The following is a 25,653-nucleotide window of genomic DNA, read 5'->3' on the forward strand; positions in this document are numbered from 1 at the left end:
TTCCTCCTCACCACTATGAGCTGAATAAAGAGCATGAAATCCACTCTTGATATATTTCATAAACCATTGAAAATTTGATTGCATGTAAAGAGATACTTTTAAAAGCATTAAATGCAGGGTTGAGTTAGGAGTGAAAACTCTGTCATTTCTCACAGATTTGGCTTCCAGAGTTCTTTGGGCAAAGGCCCTGCAGTTGAGTCTGTCTGAATGCATTTGAACTTTGTTGAACAATGTGAATGATTGCACTCTCACCATGTTGATCACTATTGCTGTGTTTATGGGAGTGTGTATGAGTGGGAGAAAAACACTACTTGGAAAATATGCAAAGATACTAGCATCAGTAAAAAAGGTTAGACTCATCGCACTGGTGGGTGTTGTATATTGTTGCTTATTGAAGCAGAATAATTTATCTTAAGGTGGACCAAGTGATCCATTTAATTGGTTCCATTATTAGCTGTTTCTGTGAAGGTTTTCTTTTAAACAGAAATGTTAACCTGCTGTTAGAGACACTAATGAAACTTTGAAGATCCATTACCTTTTAGGTAAACTGAAACAGCAAGTAGACATGGAAAATCAATTATCTTCTCGAAGTCTGACCCCGTTTTATAACCATATATAATTTGTACACTTCAAGTTGTCATTAATTTCTTCTCCCCAAAAGAAGAGAAAAATGAAAAAAAATAACGGTATTGTATTCACTGGCTGCGGTCGCATGTCATGCTATACCATAGTTTAGTATGACATGCTCAAGCGGGAATGAGCCATAGTGAGCCTCAGGCTTGTGTGCTTTGTCCCTCTCATCCTGTCGCTGTCATACTATAGTTACTGAAGCTGGCTTATTTAAACTAAACATAGTTAGGATTAATCACAGCAGAAGGGAAAGCTCCAGACTCCCTCTCCTGACTGCATGGGAAGAGCGGATCATGTGAGTTCAAGGATTGTGGTGACTCATTCCTGCTCATGCACATCATATGAAACTATGGGTTGGTGCCAATATGCAAATGTAGTCTCTCTTTCATAACAGTATTCTGAATATTAAAATTACATTAAAGACTATGGTATCTGAAGAAGTGTGCATGCACACAAAGCTCATACCAATAACTAACTTAGTTGGTCTCTAAGGTGCTACTGGAAGGATTTTTTAAAAAAATTTAATTTAATTTTTTTATTTTATTTTGTTTCGACTATGAACAGAGTTATTATTCATAATAAGCAACTTTTTTGGGTTGCTTATCCAGTTGTCACTTTGCCCAGGGGGTCTTGCTCCGACCCTCAGTCCAAAGCGGTAAAAGTCTTTTATCAAAGCACTTTTCCGAGAGAGCAGGGTTCAAGGTCTGGCACGGAGAATCAGTTGTAAGTCCACAATGTGATCCAGCAGCAAGATCAGGAAACAGTCAAGAGGTCAGTGTCACATTGATATATCACAGGTTGAATATCCCAGTAAGGTAGGTAACTAGAATGGAGAAAAAGGAACCAGAGGCCTATGTTGTTTCCAGCAACTGGCAAACTCAAGAGCGAGACCTGATATACTGTGGCCTCCTAGACCATACCCATACTGACCCAAGGATTGTTTCCTCACAAGTGGAGTGACAAATCTTGGTCCATATGTTTATGCTATGTTGTTGTTCTTGGGCCTAGCCCTGGCCTTTTGGCATTCTTGAGGACAACTGGGTGGCCCAGTGTCTCCCTCTGACAGTTCCAAGGGGTCTTCAACTAGTCTTCCAGAAGAAGACCTATCAAGGTGATCCTCAGCACTGGTTCTAGAATACCCCACCTGCTCCCCAAATGGAATATCTAGTTAATCATCTGAAGACCCAGTGCCTGGCACCAAGTCAGAGCTAGGTCTGTTTTACAGTTTAAAGGAAGGGATGTCATAGTTTTGGATTTCCACAGGACTTAGTAGAACCCTGTTTGTCTCCTGCCTGCTGGATACACATGGGAGTAATACACCAATCCAGAAAATGAGAAATCTATATGCGCCTCGCAGCTCTGCTCATCATAATATCCACCCCCTAGAAAGGGAAGCCTGGATTGGGCAAATGAGAGTCACCCACAACCTTCCTAGTTTGCTTCTTGTTCATTTACCGGTGAGAGAGGAAATGGGAGCTCTGTTGAGCCCTGCAGGGATCCTTCCATGTAGAGGCCAGAAGAATATCATGCCTATCTCTCTATACTGAATTCGGACTCATTTATCACCATGCTGATGACTAAGTGTGCAAAGCTACTCTTTGCAGTCACATTCACATGAGTGACAATTTATCAACAACTTCAGCATTCAGGCATAGCCCAGCTTGTATTAATTGGCTCAAGGGGAGAATGAGAGCCATATTGTTTTATCTTTTGCAAACTACTCTTCACTGGCATTTACCTCCTTCCTTGCCTTTCTCTTTTAATTAACTTGGAATCTCTTTCTGCAATGATCATCATTCTTTCTCATTGCTCTGATCGCATCACTCTTTGCTTTATATCCTTGGGTATGACTTTATATACCTGGACTGACTCCCTGCAACTTTTAGGCTGGTTTATTAACAGGGGTAGTAAATCAGTTGTTTTCCCTTGCCTTAATGGATAACGCTTTCATTAGAACTGCAGTGAACAGAAAAATAAGTCTGAATCAAAGGGAACAGAACATCTCCTTAGACATTCAGGGAAGATAACCTGTTAGGGATATTGTTTTGCATCTCCTAAAGCTGCTTGTACCATGTCATGCATTCTCAGTGTTGTCTGAAGCTGATTTTGGAATGGAATACCAATGAGAAATTTCTATACTATAATGCCTAGATGTTTCACAATGAAATTCCACACTGTATTTTTTAAATGCAGAATGAAGCATTTCTGCTATAAAGTCAAGTGAACAACAACAGAATTTCCTTTCATTAATTTCTAACTTTTTTAACCAAGTTTATGCTCAGTGTTTGAATGACTTCCACATTTTTGTGTGGTTAATAGTTTGAACCTGCAAATGTGTTAAATTGCTCTTGTGCAGGCTCAGTAGGATTGTAAAAGTCTTTTATTGGTTGACACTATGGACTTAATTTGGGGTTCTCTTTAAAGGCTGTGAAGAAACAAGATATGCTTTAAGCAATAGCAATGGTGTTATTTAAAAAGCAAGATCTTCTGTTTTATTTCAAGTAGAATGGTTGCAAACCAGTAGCCTCCATCTTGAGACTGCTAGCTATGTGGCACCTCCTACAGTAAGGGTAGATGGTGGACTATAGCTCTAGTTACATGGTGAACAGATTGCTGTTCCTCCCTCTAAAGATTTCGCAGGGTGATTTGCACTACTATCATCACGAGTGACATCTTTCTCGCTTTGTTTGTTTGTCATTTTACTGTTGAAAATTATGGTTATCTCAAACTGTGATCCTTTAGAACCATGGTTTGCAAACTTATTTTGAACTTGTTTCAGTCCATGATTAATGGGGAATCCTGGTTTGCGTTAACCAGAATTTATGTTGGTACGCATGCAGTGACCTGGTTTGCATGTGACAGCCATGGTTGCCAGGAGGAGTCAAACCATGAGCTCGGTCTGGATGGCCTGCTAACGAAACCTTGGCTTATCCCCTGGCAGCACCAGGGGATGAGTGTAGCAACCACTATCACTTCTTCAGGAACCCACACGCTTACATGTTCATGTTAAGCCATGGTTTGGCTGAGCATGAACTGAGCCACTGTGAAGCAATGTTTAATGCTGGAGAGGGAGGGAGGATATTACTCCAGAGACGGGAGGAGGAAAGGAAAAGGAGCAAGTGTACTATGACTGCTTCCCAGTTTGCAAGCTATTAGAGCTGCAGATGGCATGGACCCTGTGCCAGACCTGTCTTGGCCCTTTTGAACTTGCTCCTTCATTCTAACCTTTTGAAAAATGTCCGAAGGCACTTCTGTTTTCCTAGTGTTTTTAGGGGACTGGTTAATTCTAATTCAGCACATCATTTCTTCCTATACTCACTTTTCTCTGTTCTGTATTCACTGTGGTTTTCATTGGAATTGCATTTTGAGTGCTTATATATTTTTATTGAAGTTTGTAAAATGCCCTAAACACCAATTTAAGTATTTTTAATTTAAATGTTAATGCCCCACCACATAGCCTGTAATAGAGTGGCAAGTCCATGACAGTACTACATAAATCAATCTTGTATCCTTTTTCCAGCTAATCATCTGCCAGTAAGAGGTTGCAGGCTGTTTTTCGTTTTTGTTTGTAAATGGCAAGGTAGTAAATCTTTGCAATTTTGGTGAAAGCTTTCTGACTCTTTTGTAATTAATACAGATTAAGGCTAGAAGTGGCTCTCAGCCCATTGCTCTGATTGCCTAATTGCATCTCCCCTATGTGCCATTGCTGCTGCTTTTCCAGCTTAGAAGCTTCCAAGTTTGAAAGACACTGCTTTGCTTGAGGTGTCGAAGTCTTCTCAGGGTCTCGCTTTAGCTTACAAAGGCATCAGAGCTGCTGCCACCCTACTTTTCAAAGATGCTCTCCAAAAGCACTTGTTGTTTAGTCGTTTAGTCGTGTCCGACTCTTCGTGACCCCATGGACCAGAGCACGCCCGGCACTCCTGTCTTCCACTGCCTCCCACAGTTTGGTCAGACTCATGTTTTTGGCTTCGAGAACACTATCCAACCATCTTGTCCTCTGTCGTCCCCTTCTCCTTGTGCCCTCAATCTTTCCCAACATCAGGGTCTTTTCCAGGGAGTCTTCTCTTCTCATGAGGTGGCCAAAGTACTGGAGCCTCAGCTTCAGGATCTGTCCTTCCAGTGAGCACTCAGGGCTGATTTCCTTCAGAATGGATAGGTTTGATCTTGCAGTCTATGGGACTCTCAAGAGTCTCCTCCAACACCATAATTCAAAAGCATCAATTCTTCGGCGATCAGCCTTCCTTATCGTCCAGCTCTCACTTCCATACATCACTACTGGGAAAACCATGGCTTTAACTATACGGACCTTTGTTGGCAAGGTGATGTCTCTGCTTAGGCTCAAGTGATTCTGGGGGGACAAAATTACTTCTCAAGGAACTCAATCTCTGTGATATGAGGCAGTGTGGTCGGTGCGTAGGACTAGGCTGTAGAATTAAACTATTTTAGACAAGGGTAAATTTATGAAGAGAGTTTACAGGCGTTTGAAAGATGGAAAAGGAGACACTGCTTTTAATGGGATTGAATGTGTGCTTGAATAATGCCTCTTGCTTGCCTGGTGGAGGATGGAGAAATGGTTTATGTGTAGAAACTCTGGCTTTTGTGAGTCTCGACTGTAGCCTGCTCTAGAAAGGGAACAGTGGCATCCATACTCTGCCCATTTTACCTGTGGTCTTGCGCACTGCTGAAACGTGCCCCCCCAGAAGGTTGCTCACAAGAAAATGTGGTCCTTGGCTGAAAAAGAAGGTTCCCTATCCCTTCTCTGTTAATTATGTGCCCCCATTGCAGAGAAATCCTAAACCAGCCCTAGAAAGGAAAAAACACAACAGCTTGTTTTCCTTTCAAGAGGCGATCTAGCTAGTTCACACCATTTCCCTCTCTTTAAAACAAAAACACGTAAAATGGATGGCAAATGCATGTTTCCATTGACTGGGTGGAAAGGGCGTTTCACCCAGTCGAGGGCAGAATTGACAAACCGGACTAATGAGGTTACAAGGTTAAATGTCCAATCCAAGGGGAGAATTACCCTGCTACGCTAATCCCCTTTGTATACGTGACTGTAGACAATTTTCAGGAAATTTGCAGGATGGAAAAACGGGGAAGCATTTGTAGATATCTTTATGTGAGGTGAAGTATGTGGAACAATCAGACATCTGGACAAGCAGGTGGTGGTTGTTCTTCAAAATGAAGTTGTTGACCAAATCTAAGGTTTAGGTTCCACCACTGCACCCAAAACGAACATGCACTGTAATGTTTTGCTGAGTATAGTGGTACCTTGGATTAAGAACTTAATTCGTTCCAGAGGTCCGTTCTTAACCTGAAACTGTTCTTAACCTGAAGCACCACTTTAGCTAATGGTGCCTCCTGCTGCGGCCGCACCACCGGAGCACGATTTCTGTTCTCATCCTGAAGCAAAGTTCTTAACCTGAGGTACTATTTCTAGGTTAGCGGAGTCTGTAACCTGAAGCGTCTGTAACCTGAGGTACCACTGTATACTACTTTCTGCCATATCAGTCCAGGACAGAGGTTGATCAGTTGCTACTTTCTCAGGTCAAGGAGCCTCCTGGATTAGAGGCATGTTGCAGGAGTCCATAATTCCTTGCATGCTGTATGCGTTGCACTGTGACTTTTTCACCCCCCTTTTCTTTCCTTTTAAAACAAAAAGACAGAGGCTGCTCATGCGCAGTCCACATAATGCTGCGCTGTATATCCAGATCCACCCGTTTAGCTGCGGGGAGCAGCTGCTCCTTTTCCGACGTCCACTGAGCCGTTGGCAGATTACAAGTCCATCTCAGTGATGTATAAAAATGCCCTCTGGTCAGGACTTCCCCAGATTTAGATTGTCGTTGGTTGCCACGATCCCTTTCCCTGGCTTTGGAGGCAGGGATAATCCCCTGGCCTGCTCCTGATTCCAAGCCTGGAGGAATAGTGGAGGCTCAGAGCAGAGCTTTAGAAGTCCTGGGTGTTCCTTCAGAGTCAGAATGACTTCCTAGTGATCTCTGCCTGCCTCACCAGGTCCAAGCTCATGAGAGGGTGGAGGCTCTTCATACACAGGAGAAAGCATGGACACTCACCTTGTTGAGGGGCTTGTTGTGCTAAGCAAGGTGAGCGTATCAGGACCCTTTGGTGATTTTGAAAACAAAAGCAGCATATTTGTATATTTGTGAAACTGTTAGATGGCTTTGGGTGGGATTCAGCTAATAAGTCCCTTTAGAGGAAGCCCTGTGCAATATTGAATTTTGCTTCATCGCGAAGGATGTACATTTGTATAGATGGTAACCTTGGAGGCATTTCTGAACTTCTAAACTCATGGGGTTATAAATCCTTTCTTTAAAGTTTAAACTCCCACTTTCGCATTCTTGTTTCTAGGGTCCTACGTAAGCAGAGTGGGCCACTTTTCATTAGAAGTTGTGGAGCCTGGCAGTAAGTGAGCATGAAAACATGCGAACTGATTCACAGCTTCCTTTTAAATGGAAAATCTATTAGCAGAGAGTTTATCTGGTGAACCAGATTTCCTGAAAATTCCTGTACTAAAAACCTCTTAAAATGACCTTTGTCCCAGTTGTTACAGTAGTACATTTGTGACTGTGCTTTTGCAAGCTTTGTGTAAGGAACAGAAATTGTATTATCACGAGAAGAACCATGCGACGGCAGCCCATGTTAAACTATGGTTTAAAACAGCCTATGTTTTAATTTGAATGAACAATGTTGCTGGTGCAAACTACTCAAAAGTTCCCATGGTGTTCCTCCCTTATCCTGCTGTTCCTGCTTTGCTACAAATGAAACAAGCCAGATACAGTGGTACCTCGGGTTACATACGCTTCAGGTTACAGACTCTGCTAACCCAGAAATAGTGCTTCAGGTTAAGAACTTTGCTTCAGGATGAGAACAGAAATTGTGCTCCGGCTGCGCAGCGGCAGCAGCAGGAGGCCCCATTAGCTAAAGTGGTGCTTCAGGTTAAGAACAGTTTCAGGTTAAGTACGGACCTCCGGAACGAATTAAGTACTTAACCTGAGGTACCACTGTACTGGCATGTCATGCCATCCAAACGGGCTTCTGGTTTGTTTTCCCAAATAAACGAAGACTCGCAACCAAGGTTTGTTCTTTGCTAACTGCTTGCGTGTTGTTTGGGAGAAACAAATTGTGAACCTGGATTTAGACAGTACAACAAACCAGACTCTGGCTTGCTTCACTCATGGCATGGCAGCAACAGGAATCGGGAGTGAGTGTCACAGGAACTTTTGAGTAGAATGCATATTTCTTATTCACATTAAAACATTGTTTCGAACAGTGGTTTAATGTGACAGGCGAACCAAGCCAGTGTGATGTGACTCTTTAGAACACAATTATAGCTACCCTCCATTTCCGTTGCCAGGGTACATTTAAAATGAAGTCTACTCTTCCTAAAATCCTCAAATCCAAAATATCTAAAAATACCGGCTGTGTGGGATGATAGCGCAGGATAGGGATGCAGTTTAGAGTACATTGATGTCCTGAAGCCAAATGTTTGATTCCAGAAGTCCCTTCTAAATTAGAGAATGTTTGTTACCATATACTAGTTTTCAGAATTATTATTTTTTAACAATAAGCTCTATTTCAATAGCCACTATGGCTGTCCATTTGAATAAAGTACTCTCACAGAGCAATCCCTTTTGTGGCACACTGATTCATATTTAAACCTTTTCAAAAATTGATAGTACATCTTACATAGTAAAGTAGTTGCATTAGTTCTTCATCACCAAAACCCTTTTGTTCCCTCTATGCTCCCATAGTGATATGGAGCCTAGAAGCGCCCCAAACTGGCATATAACCCTCCGTCCAATCCCAAAGCAGCTTGAGAGAGAGTGGCCAGGAGTTGTTGGTTGTTAGGGTAGAAGCAGCTACAGAGTTCGTACCATGGCGCCCCTTTCCAAATAGGGCCTTTTATCTCAGCAGCATGGATAGTACTACAAGGTGTCTCCTTCCCGCACCACTCTGGCAATATCAGAAACCCCAGGTCTTTGCCAATGTTGCTCCTCCGAGAAGATGGGCCAGTTATGGTTCTGAAAGAAGCTATACCTTCCATGTGACCAGGAACCTGTGATGTAGCAGAGTAGCACAGGAAGTTGATATTGAGTCCCATCTCACTGAGGTAATATTGGAACCATCTATTATTATTATTATTATTATTATTATTATTATTATTATTATACCACCCTTCATCCAAGGATCTATTCCAGCAGCAACAATATGTGTTTGCATGGATCATGTAGGGAGTCCCAGCTGAAATAAGAAAGATTTCTGGCAAGCCATTAGGAACATAGAAAGCTGCCTTTGACCAGCCCCTTAGCGTCATGGCTCACCTACCTAATACGTTATCTTTTTTACCTGGAGATAACTGGGATTGAATCTGAAACATGCATGCACAGCTCTGCTACTGAGCTAGGATCGATCATTTATAAGAGCAGTAGGAAACTAGAAGCTGCACTTTTGGTTTGGGTGCTTTTTAATTTTTATTTTGTTTAACATTCAAGAAGATATATAAGCCTGTACAGTGGTGCCTCGCAAGACGAAATTAATCCGTTCCGCGAGTCTCTTCGTCTTGCGGTTTTTTCGTCTTGCGAAGCAACCCTATTAGCGGCTTAGCGGATTAGCACTATTAGCGGCTTAGCGGCTATTAGCGGCTTAGCGGCTATTAAAGGCTTAGCGGCTTAGCGGCTAAAAGGCTATTAGCGGCTTAGCGACTTAGAAAAAGGGGGGGAAGCGGAAAAAAATCGGAACACTCGCAAGACGTTTTCGTCTTGCAAAGCAAGCCCATAGGGAAAATCGTCTTGCGAAGCAGCTCAAAAACGGAAAACCCTTTCGTCTAGCGGGTTTTCCGTCTTGCGGGGCACCACTGTATTTTGCAACTATTGCGCGTGCGCGCACACACACACACAGCCATCTATTATTATTATTAGTTGGGATCTAAGATAAGAAGCTAACCTTCAGAATGGGGGACAGCTTACATTAGAGACCACTTTTGCTTAGATGGCAGTATTGAATTTTCCATATTGCTCATACACTGCTCGTTTAGCTATTGCCTGGGCTGAAATGACTAATGTTTTGTAAAACCGGATTTGGCGACTACTATCTCCGTACTTCTGCTTCGGTTTTCGGTTCTTTTGAACCCCTTGGTTTTCTGTTCCCTTTCCATAAACAGTGCCCAAAATCTCAGACAGGAAGTTAGAACAGACAGCAAGAGACAGTGTAGGTGAGAAGATGCTTAGCAGGTTAATTTCATTGTTTTATTTCTATTGTTAAGTGCAGAAGTATTTTGGTCTGATGATCTGCAGATATTATGCTACTCTGCACTAGGAAGTTTAATGAAGCAATTCAGAGACACTGCAGAAGAAAATATTGTAAGCCCTGACGCCACGCCAAAGTGCACTGCACTGCAAAATTATTGTTTTTATCCTGGCAAAAGTGCTGATTAACTAACTTGTGATGCATTTTAATCTTGCATCAGTGCACTGCCTGGGTCACAGGTGCCCTGGCACAATGTAAATCAGTATTTATTATGCTGGAGTGTAATTGTCTCAGCCAAATGGAGTTGGTGAGCTGGACCGTTAACTGATGCAAAAGTCTGCATTTCCTCTCCTGAATTACAAAACTGCACCATTTTGATATCTGCCTGGTTCGCGTGATCAAGATAGCCATCTTTATAATGCCGAGAGTGTCTGAATTTTCATGTTTTGCACAAACATTAGAATTAGCATAGGGAATTTGCATAATTAGTTTGTTTCTTGATAACTCCAAGAAATACAATTTCTTCTCTCAGATCTTCTATTTGTGTCAATAGCATTTTCTTTTTCACCTGCTTTTCTTCTCTCGTGTAATTCAGAGAAATTGCAGTGTTAAGTTACATCTTTATTTATGTTGATATATAAGGCATCCCTTCCACTTGCCCCCAAAACTCTTGGGCAGTTTTCCAAGGGGAAATTTTCCTCCTTTTAAGCCTAGTGATAAAGGGAGTGTAAGAGAATTAATTGTGTTCTCTTCTGGAACATCCTGCTGAGAAGCGGGAAAACATCCCAGAAGTCTCTGCTTTACTAGAGGTCATTTTAGGTCATTTTTACAAAGAGGTACCTGGGGGTAGCAGAGCTTAACTTGCTGTGGGGCTATAAAGAGCACAATGTGATGTTGATATAGGAGCTTCTAGGATGATCTTCTATTATCCAATGAGGAGAAGAATGGAGGGTGTTCATCTAGCATCCACTTCTTTATTGATGCCAGGGAGGCAACGAGGAGAATCAACTAAAGTTGCAGCTTCTGTAAAAGGAAGGGGGAAGGTGGGGCGAGCGTTTGAAACTCCTATTGTTCTAGGTGCATTTTGCGACAGGGAATTTCATTAGTGCGAGCAGTTTCTGAGCTCTGGGCACACAGTATTGCGCCTAAGATTTCAGATTAAAACTGCAGAGTGGATGGAAAGGAGGACCTTTTTCGGCCTCCCCACTTCCAGCCACTCTCTGAAGACTGGAGAAGAGGGTCTCTTAAGAATACAGTGGTACCTTGGGTTACATACGCTTCAGGTTACAGACGCTTCAGGTTACAGACTCTGCTAACCCAGAAATAGTACCTCAGGTTAAGAACTTTGCTTCAGGATGAGAACAGAAATTGTGCTCCAGCAGCGCGGCAGCAGCAGGAGGCCCCATTAGCTAAAGTGGTGCTTCAGGTTAAGAACAGTTTCAGGTTAAGTACAGACCTCCGGAATGAATTAAGTACTTAACCCGAGGTACCACTGTATTAGTGGGGCAGGCAGGGGAAACATGGCTTTGTTTTTTGCAGTCTTCCGATGAGGACTAGACCATGTGAAAAATGAACGTAAGATTTTAGCTGCAGTTCATTCATTTTCAGCTTTGTATTCTTGTTGTAAAAAAAGTGTGCATAGACATTCTGTTGTCGTGCCCATACCCTAGGTTTAAGGTGCCATTTAGCGCCTAGCTTTCATATCTCAGTTTCTAACTCTGGGTGGGGCAAATGGTGATGTGGTCCTCAAGACCCACAAAAACATGGAGCCAGTTTTTGCGCTCTGTACGCATGCAAGGATACTGAGCATGATTGGTTAATTGAAGGCTGCAATTCCATGCACATTTATTTGGAAGCAAGTTGTATGGAACAAAGTAGGGTCTAACTTTCAAGTAAATGTATATGAACATGGTTGCAAGTATTAAGAACTTTCCATAAGCAGGGAAAGGCAACTATTAGTATTTTCCTAATATGGGAATATTGTAGAAATCAGTCAGCTGGAGGGCATAAAATAGGCATAAAACAATCATCCATACGAACTTCATGGATAATTTTGGTGATATATGATGACATCTTCTGGATTCAAGTGCTGGTAATAAGTTGAGTCTGTTACAAAGCCCATAATAATGAATATATAATATTTAGGATGATGATTCATTGCAATAAAGGAGGAACTAAACTTCCTTTTTAAAACTGATATGGGATTGTGTGTGTTAGAAGGGGGAAATGCTTTGTTTGAAAGGGGAAACGGTTTGTAAATTAGCAGGGGTGGGTACAGGATATTCTGTCATATACAGCTTCCATTTATGGATTGTTGTGAATCGTTCGGAGCACTGCAGAAGTCTTCACATTCTGACAAGCCGAACGTGAAGTTGTGTACTGCAGCTTTACTGCAAAGTCCAGTGTCCAAGTCTGCTGTCAATCCTGCTGTTTAATTTCATGTTACTGTTGCTCAGGTTTATTTGACCTTGGAGAAAAGGCTATTTTTATATGGTTGAGACATGCACTTCTTGCGCTCATTCTGTCCCTCATTTATTTCCGTTTATTTAGCAGTAATGGGAATACATTTTTTATGAGAGAAAAAAATGACGAGAGGTTCATTCTCATTTTAAGAAAGAATAGTGAATTAAATGTTGTGGTACCCTTCTGCTCTACTTGCTACCTCTCCTGTAAACCCTGTACTGTTGAAAATTAAAGTTGGTTGTAAAGTTGTTTTCAGAACAAGTGTATATTAAAGATATGCCATCCAGTTCTTTACTTTTCCGTCTCAGCATTATGGTTCCTTTACATTTCTGAGGGATGGGAGGGATTTTTGTTCAGCCCAGATTTATATTCTGGATTACTAGAAGAATAGCTGCAACAGGAGGAAGATAACAAACATTGCTTTGCTGTCCAGTGACAAATTAATTGCAATCTGGGCATATCTGGGATGCAGACTGTCAAAGCTGAAATGTCAACAAACCATTTGGCCTTTCTTGTGTTAGTGTTTTTTGCCTTCTCTGAAACATACATGTTATGTTTTGGATTTGAGGAAATAGTATTTTTTGTGATCCAGAGTAAAAAGTTACTTGATCTTTACAAAAGTGGATAAATCAACTTTAGTAACTGGGCTGGCATTGGAGGGGGGGCGGGATGGGACTGATGCTTTCTTATAAAGTATTAAATGTTAACATATTAGCTGGAAATACTATTTCTGTGGAATTCTGTGTATACATACAGGAATTTGACAAGAGGAGTCGGTAGATTTAGAGAGATCCTACGAGCTGTTGAAACAAGAACTACACAAAATTTACGCATGGTAAGTTTTCATAACTACAATTAACTACAGATTGTTAAAAATCGATAATTAGTGATTATTATAGTCTGCAGTTTTATACATTCCTGCTTGGGAGTAAGCCCCTATTGAACACATTGAAAAGTGGGGCATTTTCTGAAAAGTGGGACTTTTCATAAGAATGCACTGTAGTAATTTTTGATGTATTGCAGTGCAATGACCCTTGCTGTAACCAGCAGATAAAAATATTATTACGTTACAATTGGTGGTTAACATGCTTGCCTATGCAAGCTTATAATAAAAGTTAACAATTCAGAGAAGAACCTTGACCAGCATTTACTATTTATTAGAATTTTGACAAGTGGGACCCGCATTTATAAACTGTTAAGAGGCTCCATTTACAATCAGGCGGTACATAAATTTTGTTAAATTAAATAACCATACAGTGTGAAGTGCTTCTGTTCATGTTTCTAGCCACGCCGTTCCTTCACTCTCATCCCCTGACTTTCTGGGCTGTTTCTCCCAACAGCCACCCTTTCATGTGCATTGAACGTTACATAAAAACATGAAAAACCCTTCTAGGTTAGGCCAACGACCCATGTAGTTCAGCATCCTGTTCTTACATTGGCCAACCAGGTACCTATGGGAGGAGCACAACTGGACCTGGATGCAGTAACACACCCCCCCCCCCACCTGCAATTCCCATTCTGGGTGGAATTCTTCATAGCACCAAGGACAGGGGTCAGCAAACTTTTTTTGGGAGGGGGCTGCTTTACCGTCCCCCAGACCTAGTGATGGGGCCGGACTGTGCCCGTGGGAGCACACACACGGCGGAGGGGGCTTCTCTCTCTCCCCTTCTCTCCTCCGGCCTACCTCCTCTGCCACTCTGCCTGCGGTTGGGAGCCAGCGGTGGCGGCGGCGCCTCTCCTTTTCGGGCCAGCTTTCCCAGGCGCCAGGCGTGGTGCTAGCAGGCACGCCAAGCTCCAGCCCACAACGCAGCCATGGGGAGAGGCCGGCAGGCGGGCGGCGAGGCTTCCTATCAAAGCCCAGCCCCCTTCCTCCACAGGGCGGGGAGAAGCCAGGAAGGGGGAGGGAGGAGGGAGGAGATGCCACTGCGGGGGGGGGGGGGACTGCAAAAAAATGGTGCCCCCAAAAAGAGGGGGGAAATGGCGATCGCGCCAATCCAAGCGGCGATTGCAGAACCGTTCGTGGGCCGGATCCAGAGGGCAATTGGGCCAGTTCTGGCCCACAGACCTTAGTTTGCCAACCCCTGACTAAGGAGATTGTTCCGTCAGTGCAAGCATTTCTGCTTGCCTGACGGAACAATCTCCCCTCTCCTCCTTCTGTGTGTGACGTTCTGGGGGATCTCTTGATCCTCCAAAGAGGATTTGGGGAGAGGTGGGGAGGAAGAAAGCCCTGTTGTACTAGTGGAAGTCCTTGCAGTGGCTTCCACTATTGGAACAGGGTAGCTGAATCCAGCCAACTGCCTCTAAAACTAGAAGTGGAGCGTAACCATTCATAGCCTCTGTGAATTCTCAGTGGCCTGGTTTTTGTTGGGAGGGGAGTGTTCCTGCTAAGTTTTTTGTTTTTGTTTGTATTTCTTGTAATCTTGAGGTTGTCCTACGCCTGTTGATAGTGGGACTACTATGGATGGGCTTCTGGGCACAACTCTGGGGCCCCACACATCCCAGGAGCTCCTGAACAGCCCTGGACATGCCCCAGAGGTGCTAGATATCTCCCATTTTGATGTTTAAAATTTATGAGCCCATGACAGGAGTGGTGTGAGCTCAGCCAATGAGATTCCACCTTTGGGGTTTTGAGGCAAATGAGAGCAGGAAGTGGGTGGGATGATGAGGCTTGGCCTGTCCCCTTGCTACTCAGATGGCCTCGGGAGCCCCACAACTCCAAAGCTGACATCTCATTGGCTGAACTTGCTGCCACTCTCCCCCTGTGGGAGTTAGGAAACGCATGGATCCTCAAGGATCTGGTCAGCACAGCGCTTCACAATGTGCCATCCATCAGTCTTGCTTCACTTGCGAGCTTTGCTCACCCAGCTAGCTAGCCAGGCACAGAGGGAGATGTTCTGGGCCACCACTACTGACTCAAAAGCGGGAAAGTTTAAAAAGGTAAGGTGGGAAAAGGATGGAGTAGCCAGAGGATGGAATGCACTGTCTTTGGGGCCTTCCTCAAACCTGGCACCATCTCTACCCACATGTAGAGTGACCCCTTAGCTGTGTAAGGAGCTCAGAGAATGAGCTACCTTTCACCAGCTGCTCTTTTAAACCTCAGTTGATCCTGTTGGGAACTTTGTTTTTGTTAGCCAGTTTCATTCTAATACGTATTACAGTGACATCTTATGTTAATCACTTTGAGTACTATTGTAAGAAGGTATAGAACACGTTGAGCAAAATGCAATATGTTGATGGCACATTCCGTTGTTGTACCGAAGTTACGTGTTGCCATTGCTTGTTTTGCTTCATGCTCATAAGCATAATTTTACACAGTTATACTTACGTCCCTACTGCTGCAGTCTGTTTTTTTGTACACCCTTTTTTTGTACACCCTTAACTTCCGGGAAAATACTTTTCTTTGTTGACAGACAATAGCAAGGCAGCTAGCCGAAATCTTGCTACGAGGCATGTGTGAACAAAGTTACTGGAATCCACTGGATGACCCTCCTCACGAGTCACCCCTGAATGATCCCCTATGGAAAGGAGCAAATACTAAGAGTTATGCGCTTAGCAGAAGACCACGGGTGTACTCTGGAGAAAAGTAAGCTTTTTGTTTATGATAATGATTATCTTTTAATCCGTTACTATGAATTGCAACAGTATATAAATTGGGCTGATAAAGTGTAGGAACGCAACTCTTAAACTGTGCCAGTGCGCATAGGAGTGAAAGAATGGTGGAGAACAAAATTCATACTTTCTGGTTTGTGTTAAAGCTATTTGGATATTATGCCTGTTTTGTTGAGAGATGCTTTAAGTGGGCTGCAGTGTATTAGCTTAAAAAGTTGGAGTCCTCCAGCCAGTGGCATGGTCTTGGCTGCTCTTTCTCTCTCTTTAAAATTGCCAAAAAGTGGTAGCTTGAATCTCTCCTGCCTCCCAGTCACCTGCTTGTCAAGTTAGAATAGCACCAACATCTTCAGAAGTATTTTCTTGGTAGGTCCCACCATTTTTTGGAACATCATGCAGAAGTTTTTCCTACCTTAGAACTATTTTTGGAGCTTCAGAATTTTTACCTGCCGTGAGCCTTTGTTCCATGAAGTAATGAAACAATCCAATATTTAAATTTCTAATTGTTATTGCTGTAGTTCAATGTTGTTGATTATTTTCATGTGCTGTGACCTGCTCCAGTAGCATGTAGGAGGCTTTCTAAAATGATAAAGCATTTAAGTTCCCAGGGTGGGATTCACCTAACTAGCCCCATCAGAGGAAGCCTTGTGCAAGGACTCCCACTTGTGCAATGGGACTGTCCCATCTCTCCTCCCACCCCCACCCCCCATCCCTCTCCCAGATTGGCTCTGGTAGGTTGGGAGAACCCGAGAACAACACAGAGCAGGAAGGAGAGGGGGGTTGGTCTGTCTGGCAGGCTGAAAGGCTTGTGCAGAGGGAACGACTGGAAGAGCACAGCGTTGAGTTCACCAGAGATCAGCAAACTTTTTCAGCAGGGGGCCAGTCCACTATCCCTCAGACCCTGTGGGGGGCTGAACTATATATGTATATATATATTGTGGGGGGTGAACGAATTCCTATGCCCCACAAATAACCCAGAAATGCATTTTAAATAAAAGGACACATTCTACTTATGTAAAAACATGCTGATTCCTGGACTGTCCGCGGGCCAGATTTAGAAGGTGATTGGGCCAGATCCGGCCCCCAGGCCTTAGTTTGCCTACCCATGAGTTACACCCACAGTGCTTATGAAAAGGTGTCCAAGTTCAAAAAAGAAAAGAAAAGCCGATGTGTAGCTGTATTTTTCTAGGCGTTGTTTCGGAACAGCGGGAGAGCAATTAAAATGACAATGCTTCCAGTCTCTTATTAGCGATAATGACAACATTGAAATGTGTGTTTTAAAATATTTCACAAGAATAGTTAGCAAAGCCATTCCAGAAACGATTCTTACAGTACAGAGACTAGACCTGTATTTATGTTGTTTTGAGCTGGGTAGAGATTTTTCAAATGCAGAAAATTGCAGGGGAAAATTGGTTCTAAGCATTTCCCTTAGCTTTGGTCTGAAAGATTTCCCCGAGCATGTTTAAATGCACTCACTTGCATTTGCTATCATTTGGCACTTTGGACCTGGTAAGTGGAGTGAAATTTGTTTTATCCGACTTTTTTGATATACTGAATTATGCATAGAGTAGAATATTAGTGAAGCATTTCCTTAAAGGCGTAACAAAAGTAAATTCCCAGAAGAAGAAGAAATGTTCTTCTGGTCTTCCTTTCCTTATTACATAAAGAAGTTTGTTTTCTATATTTAATACCTCTGAGGATTCCTAAATAGCTGCATCCCTTGATCTTTGCTAATATTATGGGAAGGGAAGAAAAAGCAAGAAGAACAGAAGTACAGAAAGTAGGTCTTACACTGGATAGGACTATTTGTCATTGAAGCCTTATACTGCCTACTCTGGCAGGTAGCATCTCTCCAGGATCTTGGGCAGAAGTAGGAATGGTGGAAAACCATTTTGGGCTCCACTTTCAAGTGAATTGATCTAATTATTATTATTATTATTATTATTATTATTATTATTATTATTATTATTATTATTATTATTAATTACCCCACCCTTCTGGCTGGGTTTCCCCAGCCACTCTGGGTGACTCCCAACAGAATATTAAAAACACGATAAAACATCAAACATTAAAAAAAACTTCCCTAACCAGGGCTGCCTTCAGATGTCTTCTAAAAGTCAGATAGTTGTTTATTTTCTTGACATCTGATGGGAAGGCATTCCACAGGGCAGGCGCCACTACCGAGAAGGCACTCTGCCTGGTTCCCTGTAACCTTGCAGTAAGGGAACCGCCAGAAGATCATCGGAGCTGGACCTCAGTGTCCGGGCTGAATGACAGGCGTGGAGACGCTCCTTCAGGTATACTGGGCTGAGGCCGTTTAGGGCTTTAAAGGTCAGCACCAACACTTTGAATTGTTTGCACCTCATGCACTGATACGCAGGTGGGATACAATTACCTTTCTGATTTTGCACTTCTCTAAATCTTGTGATATAGTTATCACTTCATAGCCATACAAAAATGAGTTAAAAGCTATGAACTTTAGGATAAATCGTCTGCAGCAGCGTCATTGGTCACTTGATAATACCAGGAAATAGAGCCTTTAGTGCCGTCATCCTAGGATTGCGGCATACTCAGCTAAGATTCAGCAGCTGCCTTCTGTTTTAACTTTTAAACCCCTGTTGAAAACTTCTATTCCACCAGGCCTATGCAAGCAATTAAGAATACATCTTTCCACAATAGTTAATTGATGTCTGCTTTTAACTTTTCAAAATACAGTTTTGTGTCTTTTTGTTGTAAACTGCTTTGATATTTTTAATGAAATAGTGGCCTATACATATTTTATAAATAAAAAAATAAATTTAGAAATGTGCACATTGAGATAAGATGTATATATAAATATTATGTTGTGCTAAAAGATGTATGGGATGTGGGTGGTGCTGTGGGTTAAACCACAGAGCCTAGGACTTGCTGATCAGAAGGTTGGCGGTTCGAATCCCCGTTGCTCGGTCCCTGCTCTTGCCAACCTAGCAGTTCGAAAGCATGTCAAAGTGCAAGTAGATAAATAGGTACCGCTCCGGCTGGAAGGTAAACGGCGTTTCCGTGTGCTGCTCTGGTTCGCCAGAAGCGGCTTAGTCATGCTGGCCACATGACCCGGAAGCTGTATGCCAGCTCCCTCGGCCAATAAAGCGAGATAAGTGCCGCAACCCCAGAGTCTGGACCTAATGGTTAGGGGTCCCTTTACCTTTACCTTTAAATAATGTATAAAGATAAAAGTAGATACAGTCGTACCTTGGTTTTCGAACAGCTTAGTTCTCGCATATTTTGGCTCCCGAACGCTGCAAACCCGGAAGCGACTGTTCTGGTTTACAAACTATTTTTTGAAGCCTAACATCCGATGGGGTTTCTGCGGCTTCTGATTGGCTGCAGGAGCTTCATGCAGCCAATCAGAAGCCACACTTTGGTTTTCGAACATTTTGGAAGTTGAATGGACTTCCAAAATCAGTTCCAGAACTGATTCCGTTAGACTTCCAAGGTATTACTGTAGTTGAATATCAATTTTCATACAGATTTTTTTTTAATGTTCAGATTAATGCAGAAATGAGGTAGAATGGACAGGAATAAACACATGTAAAATTGTCATGGACCAGAAATATAGTGGTCCTCAGACAGAGGTCTTTCCCATCACCTGTTTCTTGATCTTTTTAAACTGGAGATATCAGTGACTGACAAGTGCCTAGGACCAGTGATGCAAAGCACTGAGTTATGGACCCTCCCCTAAATCACTTAGTCATTCAATAAAAGGAATTTGCTTTGTACCTATAAAAACTCAGTAGTGTGGGGCAGAGGAGAAACATCATCATGTAATTTAATCTGAGTTTATTGTTTCTTCAGTGGGCATTCCACAAAGTTCTGTCTATCTCAGGAGCATTCCCCTTGCTCCTGCCAACCTTCCATATTCCCAATTAAGCAGAAGAATATCTGGCATTGTAGATCTTCTAAGAAAGAATATAATAATGCAAAGTGGTTCAAGCAAATTAATGCTATTAAGGGTTTGGAGAGCAACTAAAAATGCAAGGTATTATGATCCAAATATAAGAAGCCTAGAAAGAAAATTTAGTGTTGGCTATTGAGTGTGTATTGCTATAAATCCAGAAATATGAAGGTGGTGCCTTTGAGCACAAATGCAATGTGACAATTTATAGTTGTCAAAAATAGCAAATTGGGTTGAGCTGTTAGTTGTTGATCCTAATTACTGCAGTTTTGTTAAATTTCAAAACATCTTTTAAAAATAGCTGTATTTTCATTATTTGATTTGCTGATGATATGAGACCCAAACTAGGTTTTCATAAACAAAGTTTCGGTAAATCATTAATAGCACAAAATGTGACACAGCAGTTAATTATTGTATGTAAATGAATCTTGAATAACTTGATTTTTACGGTAATGAATACTCAATTTTTAACAGCATTTTCTGTCCTCAAGAGAACACTGAAGAAGCACTCTTGCTGCTGCTGATTAGTGAATCTATGGTAAGTGAGCCATTTTTCTTTATGAAGGAACCCTCATTTACATTCCTGCTGTTGCATTATTAACCTTAGTCAACCTTTTCGCACCATGATTTACTCCATTTTGAAGACGAGCATATGCTGTACCATACTTCAGGCACTCTGTAGGATCCGTACTGCTGCTGGCATTGCCATTGTGGGTGTCTGCAACTGTGTATGTTTTTGAGCTGCCAGAAGTTCCAGGGCTGAAAGGAAATGTCAGTTTTGTTCAAGGGGAATTATAATCTTGATCTATGAAGATGTGTTTTCAAGGCAATATGTGAGTAGTTAAGCTTCTAAAAGCAGAGTGCTCCTTATCGGCCACTTTGAAAACCTACCCTGGTGACTGATTACCTTGATTCACTTATTTTTATTGACTCGAACCATTGGCCATCATCAGCGTCTTTAAAAACAGCCAGACAACTATGAGTGTGAAGTCGTGTTGAAAAGTAAAGGACGTGGTGATTTTCTCCCCTAGTCGGATATAAAAGTAAATTATCTACTAATTTATATCTAAAACCCTACAGAGGAATACATTTAGAGCAATTCATCTTTATTGTTTAATGCATCCACCAGGTGAATAAACAAATGCCATATGCACTGTTCTTCTTGTGGAGAGAGGTTGTTCAGCGTCTTTTCATGTTTTTAAACATCTCAGGTATTTTGCATCTCAGGTATTTATGGTAGTTGTGATGCAGCATCCCTTGAGAAATGCAGTTCCTTCATCCACAGCAACGAAAGTTTGAATTTGCTATTCCATTTTGGAGAACCCCAAGCATGGGACTTGGGTTTTATGTTTTTGCTTCACTGATCCTCTCTTCTCGTTTTTGGTCTTGCTATCCAGGCTAATCGCGATGCTGTGCTGAGCAGAATACCAGAACATAAAAATGATCGCATCATCAGTTTGCAAAGTGCGTCTGTAGTCTATGACTTGCTTACCATTGCTTTGGGAAGAAGAGGTCAATATGAAATGTTATCAGAGGTAAGCTGTGACAGCTGACCAATGAATCCAAGGCCCAGAGGTTCACCTAGGCGACATTCTGGGTTGAGAGCATATGGAAAGTTAACACGCCAATTCAGCATAGCATGGCACAATCTGTGTATCATTCAGCTGAATGCTGACTTTGGTGGATATAATACAAGTACTATCTTAGAGATAACAGTCATTGTGTAATGTGGACACAAATAATGGAATGTAATTCATAATCAGTGCAGCTAAACATTTCTTCAACTAGATGATTGTAGTGTTTTTGTTCGGCACGTTTTGTCCCAAATTAAACAGTTTGATTCAGGTTCACACTGCTCTATAGTTAGGAGACTTCATTACTTGTTCAGTACCAATTTGCTTAGCTGTGTATTTGAGTGATCCCACCTCGTGACTGTCTTTAAGATGTTATAGAAAATAAGGTGAGAGAGCTGACAGATAAGTATTTTATTTTTTTTGTATGTAACAGGAATGCTTTTGTCTAGCTTGCTGATGCAAAATTTAGCAGCTACAGCTTAATGGAAGCCAATTTTTAAAAACCCTTTACTACTAATATTGAGCCAACTCCAATGGCTTTTGAGTTGTTTCCAGGCCCAATTCAAACTGCTGAATTTTATCTTTAAATGCTTAAATGGTTTTGAACCTAGGTATCTTACATTCTGGCTTTCCCCATAGATTGTTAGTTGAATTCTCTTTCTGGCTAGTGTCACCATAGTGATTCAAAGCCTGGTTGAAGAAAACGTCGCCATCACATTAGGCAAAACCAACTTGAATGCTTTCATTGCCTTCTTATAACTAGATTCTGTGATAAAAACAATATTGCGAATGAATTCTTAGGGTGTTTTTGTTTTGTTTTGTTTTGCTTTAAGAAAAAAATCATACACATGCAGAGTCCTGTTATTTTCTAAGGTTACAATGCTACACAAGCTTACCTGAGAGTTGCCTCAGAATAGACATGTATAGCATTGTTTTGGGGTATTTGAAGTAACTTTTAAGTTAGCATTTGTTAAAAATAAATTAAAATTTATCAACTTTTATTTAAAAAGCCAAGTTAAGTGTGTGTGTATGAATAGATATTCCAAAATATATATAGACCAATTGAAAATTATTTAACTCCCCTGAATTCTCAAAGCAAGGGAGGAAAATGGTATGCTGTACATACATCAGGGATGCTATTACTAACAACTGTGTAAAAACATAGTACTGTTACTCATGCTAGAACTTCTCTCTGTGACTACATAATAAATGGCCTACCTAGAAGATGAAGATGTGGGGAAATGACTGTATCAGGTCAGAAAGTTTGAATGGTCCCAGTTCACTACTTTAGCTTGGCTTTTGTTGTTGTTGTTTTGTTATTATGGCTGAGTGTTGGTGAATCAAATATTTTAACTTTAAGTTCTATACAGTGGTACCTCGGGTTAAGTACTTAATTCGTTCCAGAGTTCCGTTCTTAACCTGAAATTGTTCTTAACACCACTTTAGCACCACTTTAGCTAATGGGGCCTCCTGCTGCTGCCGTGCCGCCGGAGCACGATTTCTGTTCTCATCCTGAAGCAAAGTGCTTAACCCGAAGCACTATTTCTGGGTTAGCAGAGTCTGTAACCTGAAGCGTATGTAACCTGAAGCGTATGTAACCCGAGGTACCACTGTATTGTGAAAAACAATATAGGGAAAATACTTGCGAGGGGAAATACTTTAATCTTGCCATTTAAAAACAAATCAATGGTTCACAGCAAGTAGATGCAGAACTTGGACTGATGCGTGCAGCTGTGAGGAACTGAGCAACTCAAGCAAAACTTTGCATGAAAATATTCAGAGTATACTTGCCAGGAGATCACCATGGTGGTTACAGTAGCTGGTTTCCTTTTTGCAAAGAGATGACCTACATTTCTCACTTTCCCCATTTGGATCATGCACTGTTGCTTTGAAAGGTCGTATCTGTAACCTTGAACCTACTTTGGAACTTTCTTGTTACACTTCCCTTGACTTTTTCCTTTTACCTTACTCTTTTTACGGACACAGATAAAGCCAGCTTGTGCTTTGTCCTCCTGATCTGTGTTCTATTGATTCCGTTGTCTTGATCAGTAGAGCTTTTGAACTGGAATAAATCAGAGATTTCAGAAGCTGTGCACTTTGTGACCTAAAGTGTTTGAGAGAGGCTCCCCCCCTCCCGCCCGCCCCCAGCTGCATCAATCTCAGCATGAAGAGTTTTTATGAAGTGGCTTAAGGAATATGCTAGGAGTTAAGGGGGAAAGAGAGGGAGGGAAGAAGAGACACGAGAGAGGATCCCCCCAATGCTATGAACAATATGTTCCACTTGGGAAAATTAAGTTTGGGTTTACAGTGGTACCTCTAGTTACGAAGTTAATTCATTCCGGAGGTCCGTTCTTAACCAGAGACTGTTCTTAACTAGAGGCGTGCTTTCACTAATGGGGCCTCTTGCTGCCGCTGCGCTGCCGGCGCACAATTTCTGTTCTCATCCCGGGGCAAAGTTCTCAACTTGTGGTAACTCTTCCAGGTTAGCAGAGTTTGTAACCTGAAGCGTTTGTAACCTGAGGCGTTTGTAACTGAAGGTACTACTGTACTTTAAATGTGAAATTTTCAAAAGAAGGGAGGATTTGCATTCTTTGATAAAGAGAAGCTAAGTTGCACATACAGTGGTACCTCAGGTTACAGACGCTTCAGGTTACAGACTCCACTAACCCAGAAATAATACCTCAGGTTAAGAACTTTGCTTCAGGATGAGAATATAAATCGTGCGGCGGCAGCGGGAGGCCCCATTAGCTAAGGTAGTACCTCAGGTTAAGAACAGTTTCAGGTTAAGAACAGACCTCCAGAACAAATCAAGTTCTTAACCCGAGGTACCACTGTAATTTTACAGAATCACCCCCCAAAACGAGGGAAGAGGAAGGAGAGGCATGAGTAGTATATTGTTTAAAGCCTTCAAACCAGTCTACCTCCTTCCCCACAGACCCTCTTGAGAGTTAAGAGCAGCTGAAGGGGGTCTCTTGGTTGTTGTTCTACTCTCAGAAGCTTGCGGGGGGAGTGGCAGTCTGGAAGAAGACATTTTCTGTGACATCTTCTGTTGTGGAATTCCCTCCCCACAGAGATGTGTATTTTACTTTCCCTATACAGTGGTACCTCGGGTTACATACGCTTCAGGTTACATACGGTTCAGGTTACACACTCCGCTAACCCAGAAATAGTGCTTCAGGTTAAGAAATTTGCTTCAGGATAAGAACAGAAATCGGGCTCCAGCGATGCAGCGGCAGCGGGAGGCCCCATTAGCTAAAGTGGTGCTTCAGGTTAAGTACAGTTTCAGGTTAAGAACTGACCTCCGGAACGAATTAAGTACTTAACCCGAGGTACCACTGTACAGCTTTTGGGGAGTGCAGAAGACTCATTGCCTCTGACACCTGATACATGTGCATTCAGGACCTGCCTTATTCCTAGGGCTGCAATTTGTGTTTACTGTTTTAAATGGTTGTAGGCCCTCCTGGGAGCTGCTGGGGAAGGGTGGATAATAAGTGTAAAAGTAATAATAAAAATAAAAGTAATAACAGCAGGAAGCAGGTTTCACTCCATATTTTGTGGGCCCCAGGCAAGAGATCTGCAGTATGCCCAACCCATCCATTTTCTATCTCCAATGCTAGGGCCAAATACCCTTGGAAGAAACTGCTTAGGGGCCACATGTCCAGAGTAGGTGGGGGCACAAGAAACACGCACCCCATTCTTGCACACATTGCATTCTCACGCATCACATTCTCTCTCTTGTACATTGACTTATATCTTTCTTCTTTGGCAATCACTCGTAGCCGAGTAAGATTGTCTTCCATAAACACGGTTTTAACAATGGGCCCATAAGTGACTGTGGAGGCCAATTCTGGATCCACACGTCCTTCCACAGTGGGGTCATTGGTTGATCAGTGTGTGGATTTGCCAAGCGTGCCTTCTTCCTAGCACGTTTCTCCCTTGCGTCCTGAGTTCAAGTGTCTTCAAAGCCTTTGGTAAAGGCTGTTCTCGAACTGGAGCGCTCGCAGGCCAGTGTTTCCCAGTTGTCAGTGTTTATACTACATTTTTTTAGATTTGCCTCGAGGCAGTCTTTAAACCTCTTTTGTTGACCACCAGCATTACACTTTCCATTTTTAGCGATTGGCTAAGATTTCATCTCTGTGCACTGAGAAAGTAGAACCCACAGAAAGAAAAAGCAGTGATCTAGCC

At 42.2% G+C, this 25,653-nt stretch overlaps 1 protein-coding gene across 3 annotated transcripts in view; it reads left to right on the top strand.

Annotated features, from left to right (window-relative positions):
* TTC7B (tetratricopeptide repeat domain 7B) overlaps positions 1-25,653 on the top strand; it is a 100,974-nt gene that overhangs the window by 25,469 nt on the left and 49,852 nt on the right. For all 3 annotated transcript variants that reach the window (XM_081172790.1, XM_081172791.1, XM_081172792.1), the window contains exons 6-9: positions 13,114-13,192; positions 15,768-15,940; positions 20,369-20,432; positions 21,292-21,429. In XM_081172790.1, coding sequence (XP_081028916.1) covers positions 13,114-13,192; positions 15,768-15,940; positions 20,369-20,432; positions 21,292-21,429 — 454 coding nt within the window. The remainder of the gene's footprint in view (positions 1-13,113; positions 13,193-15,767; positions 15,941-20,368; positions 20,433-21,291; positions 21,430-25,653) is intronic.

Source organism: Podarcis bocagei, assembly GCF_964188305.1.
Source record: "Podarcis bocagei genome assembly, chromosome: 1".
Lineage (NCBI taxonomy): Eukaryota > Metazoa > Chordata > Lepidosauria > Squamata > Lacertidae > Podarcis > Podarcis bocagei.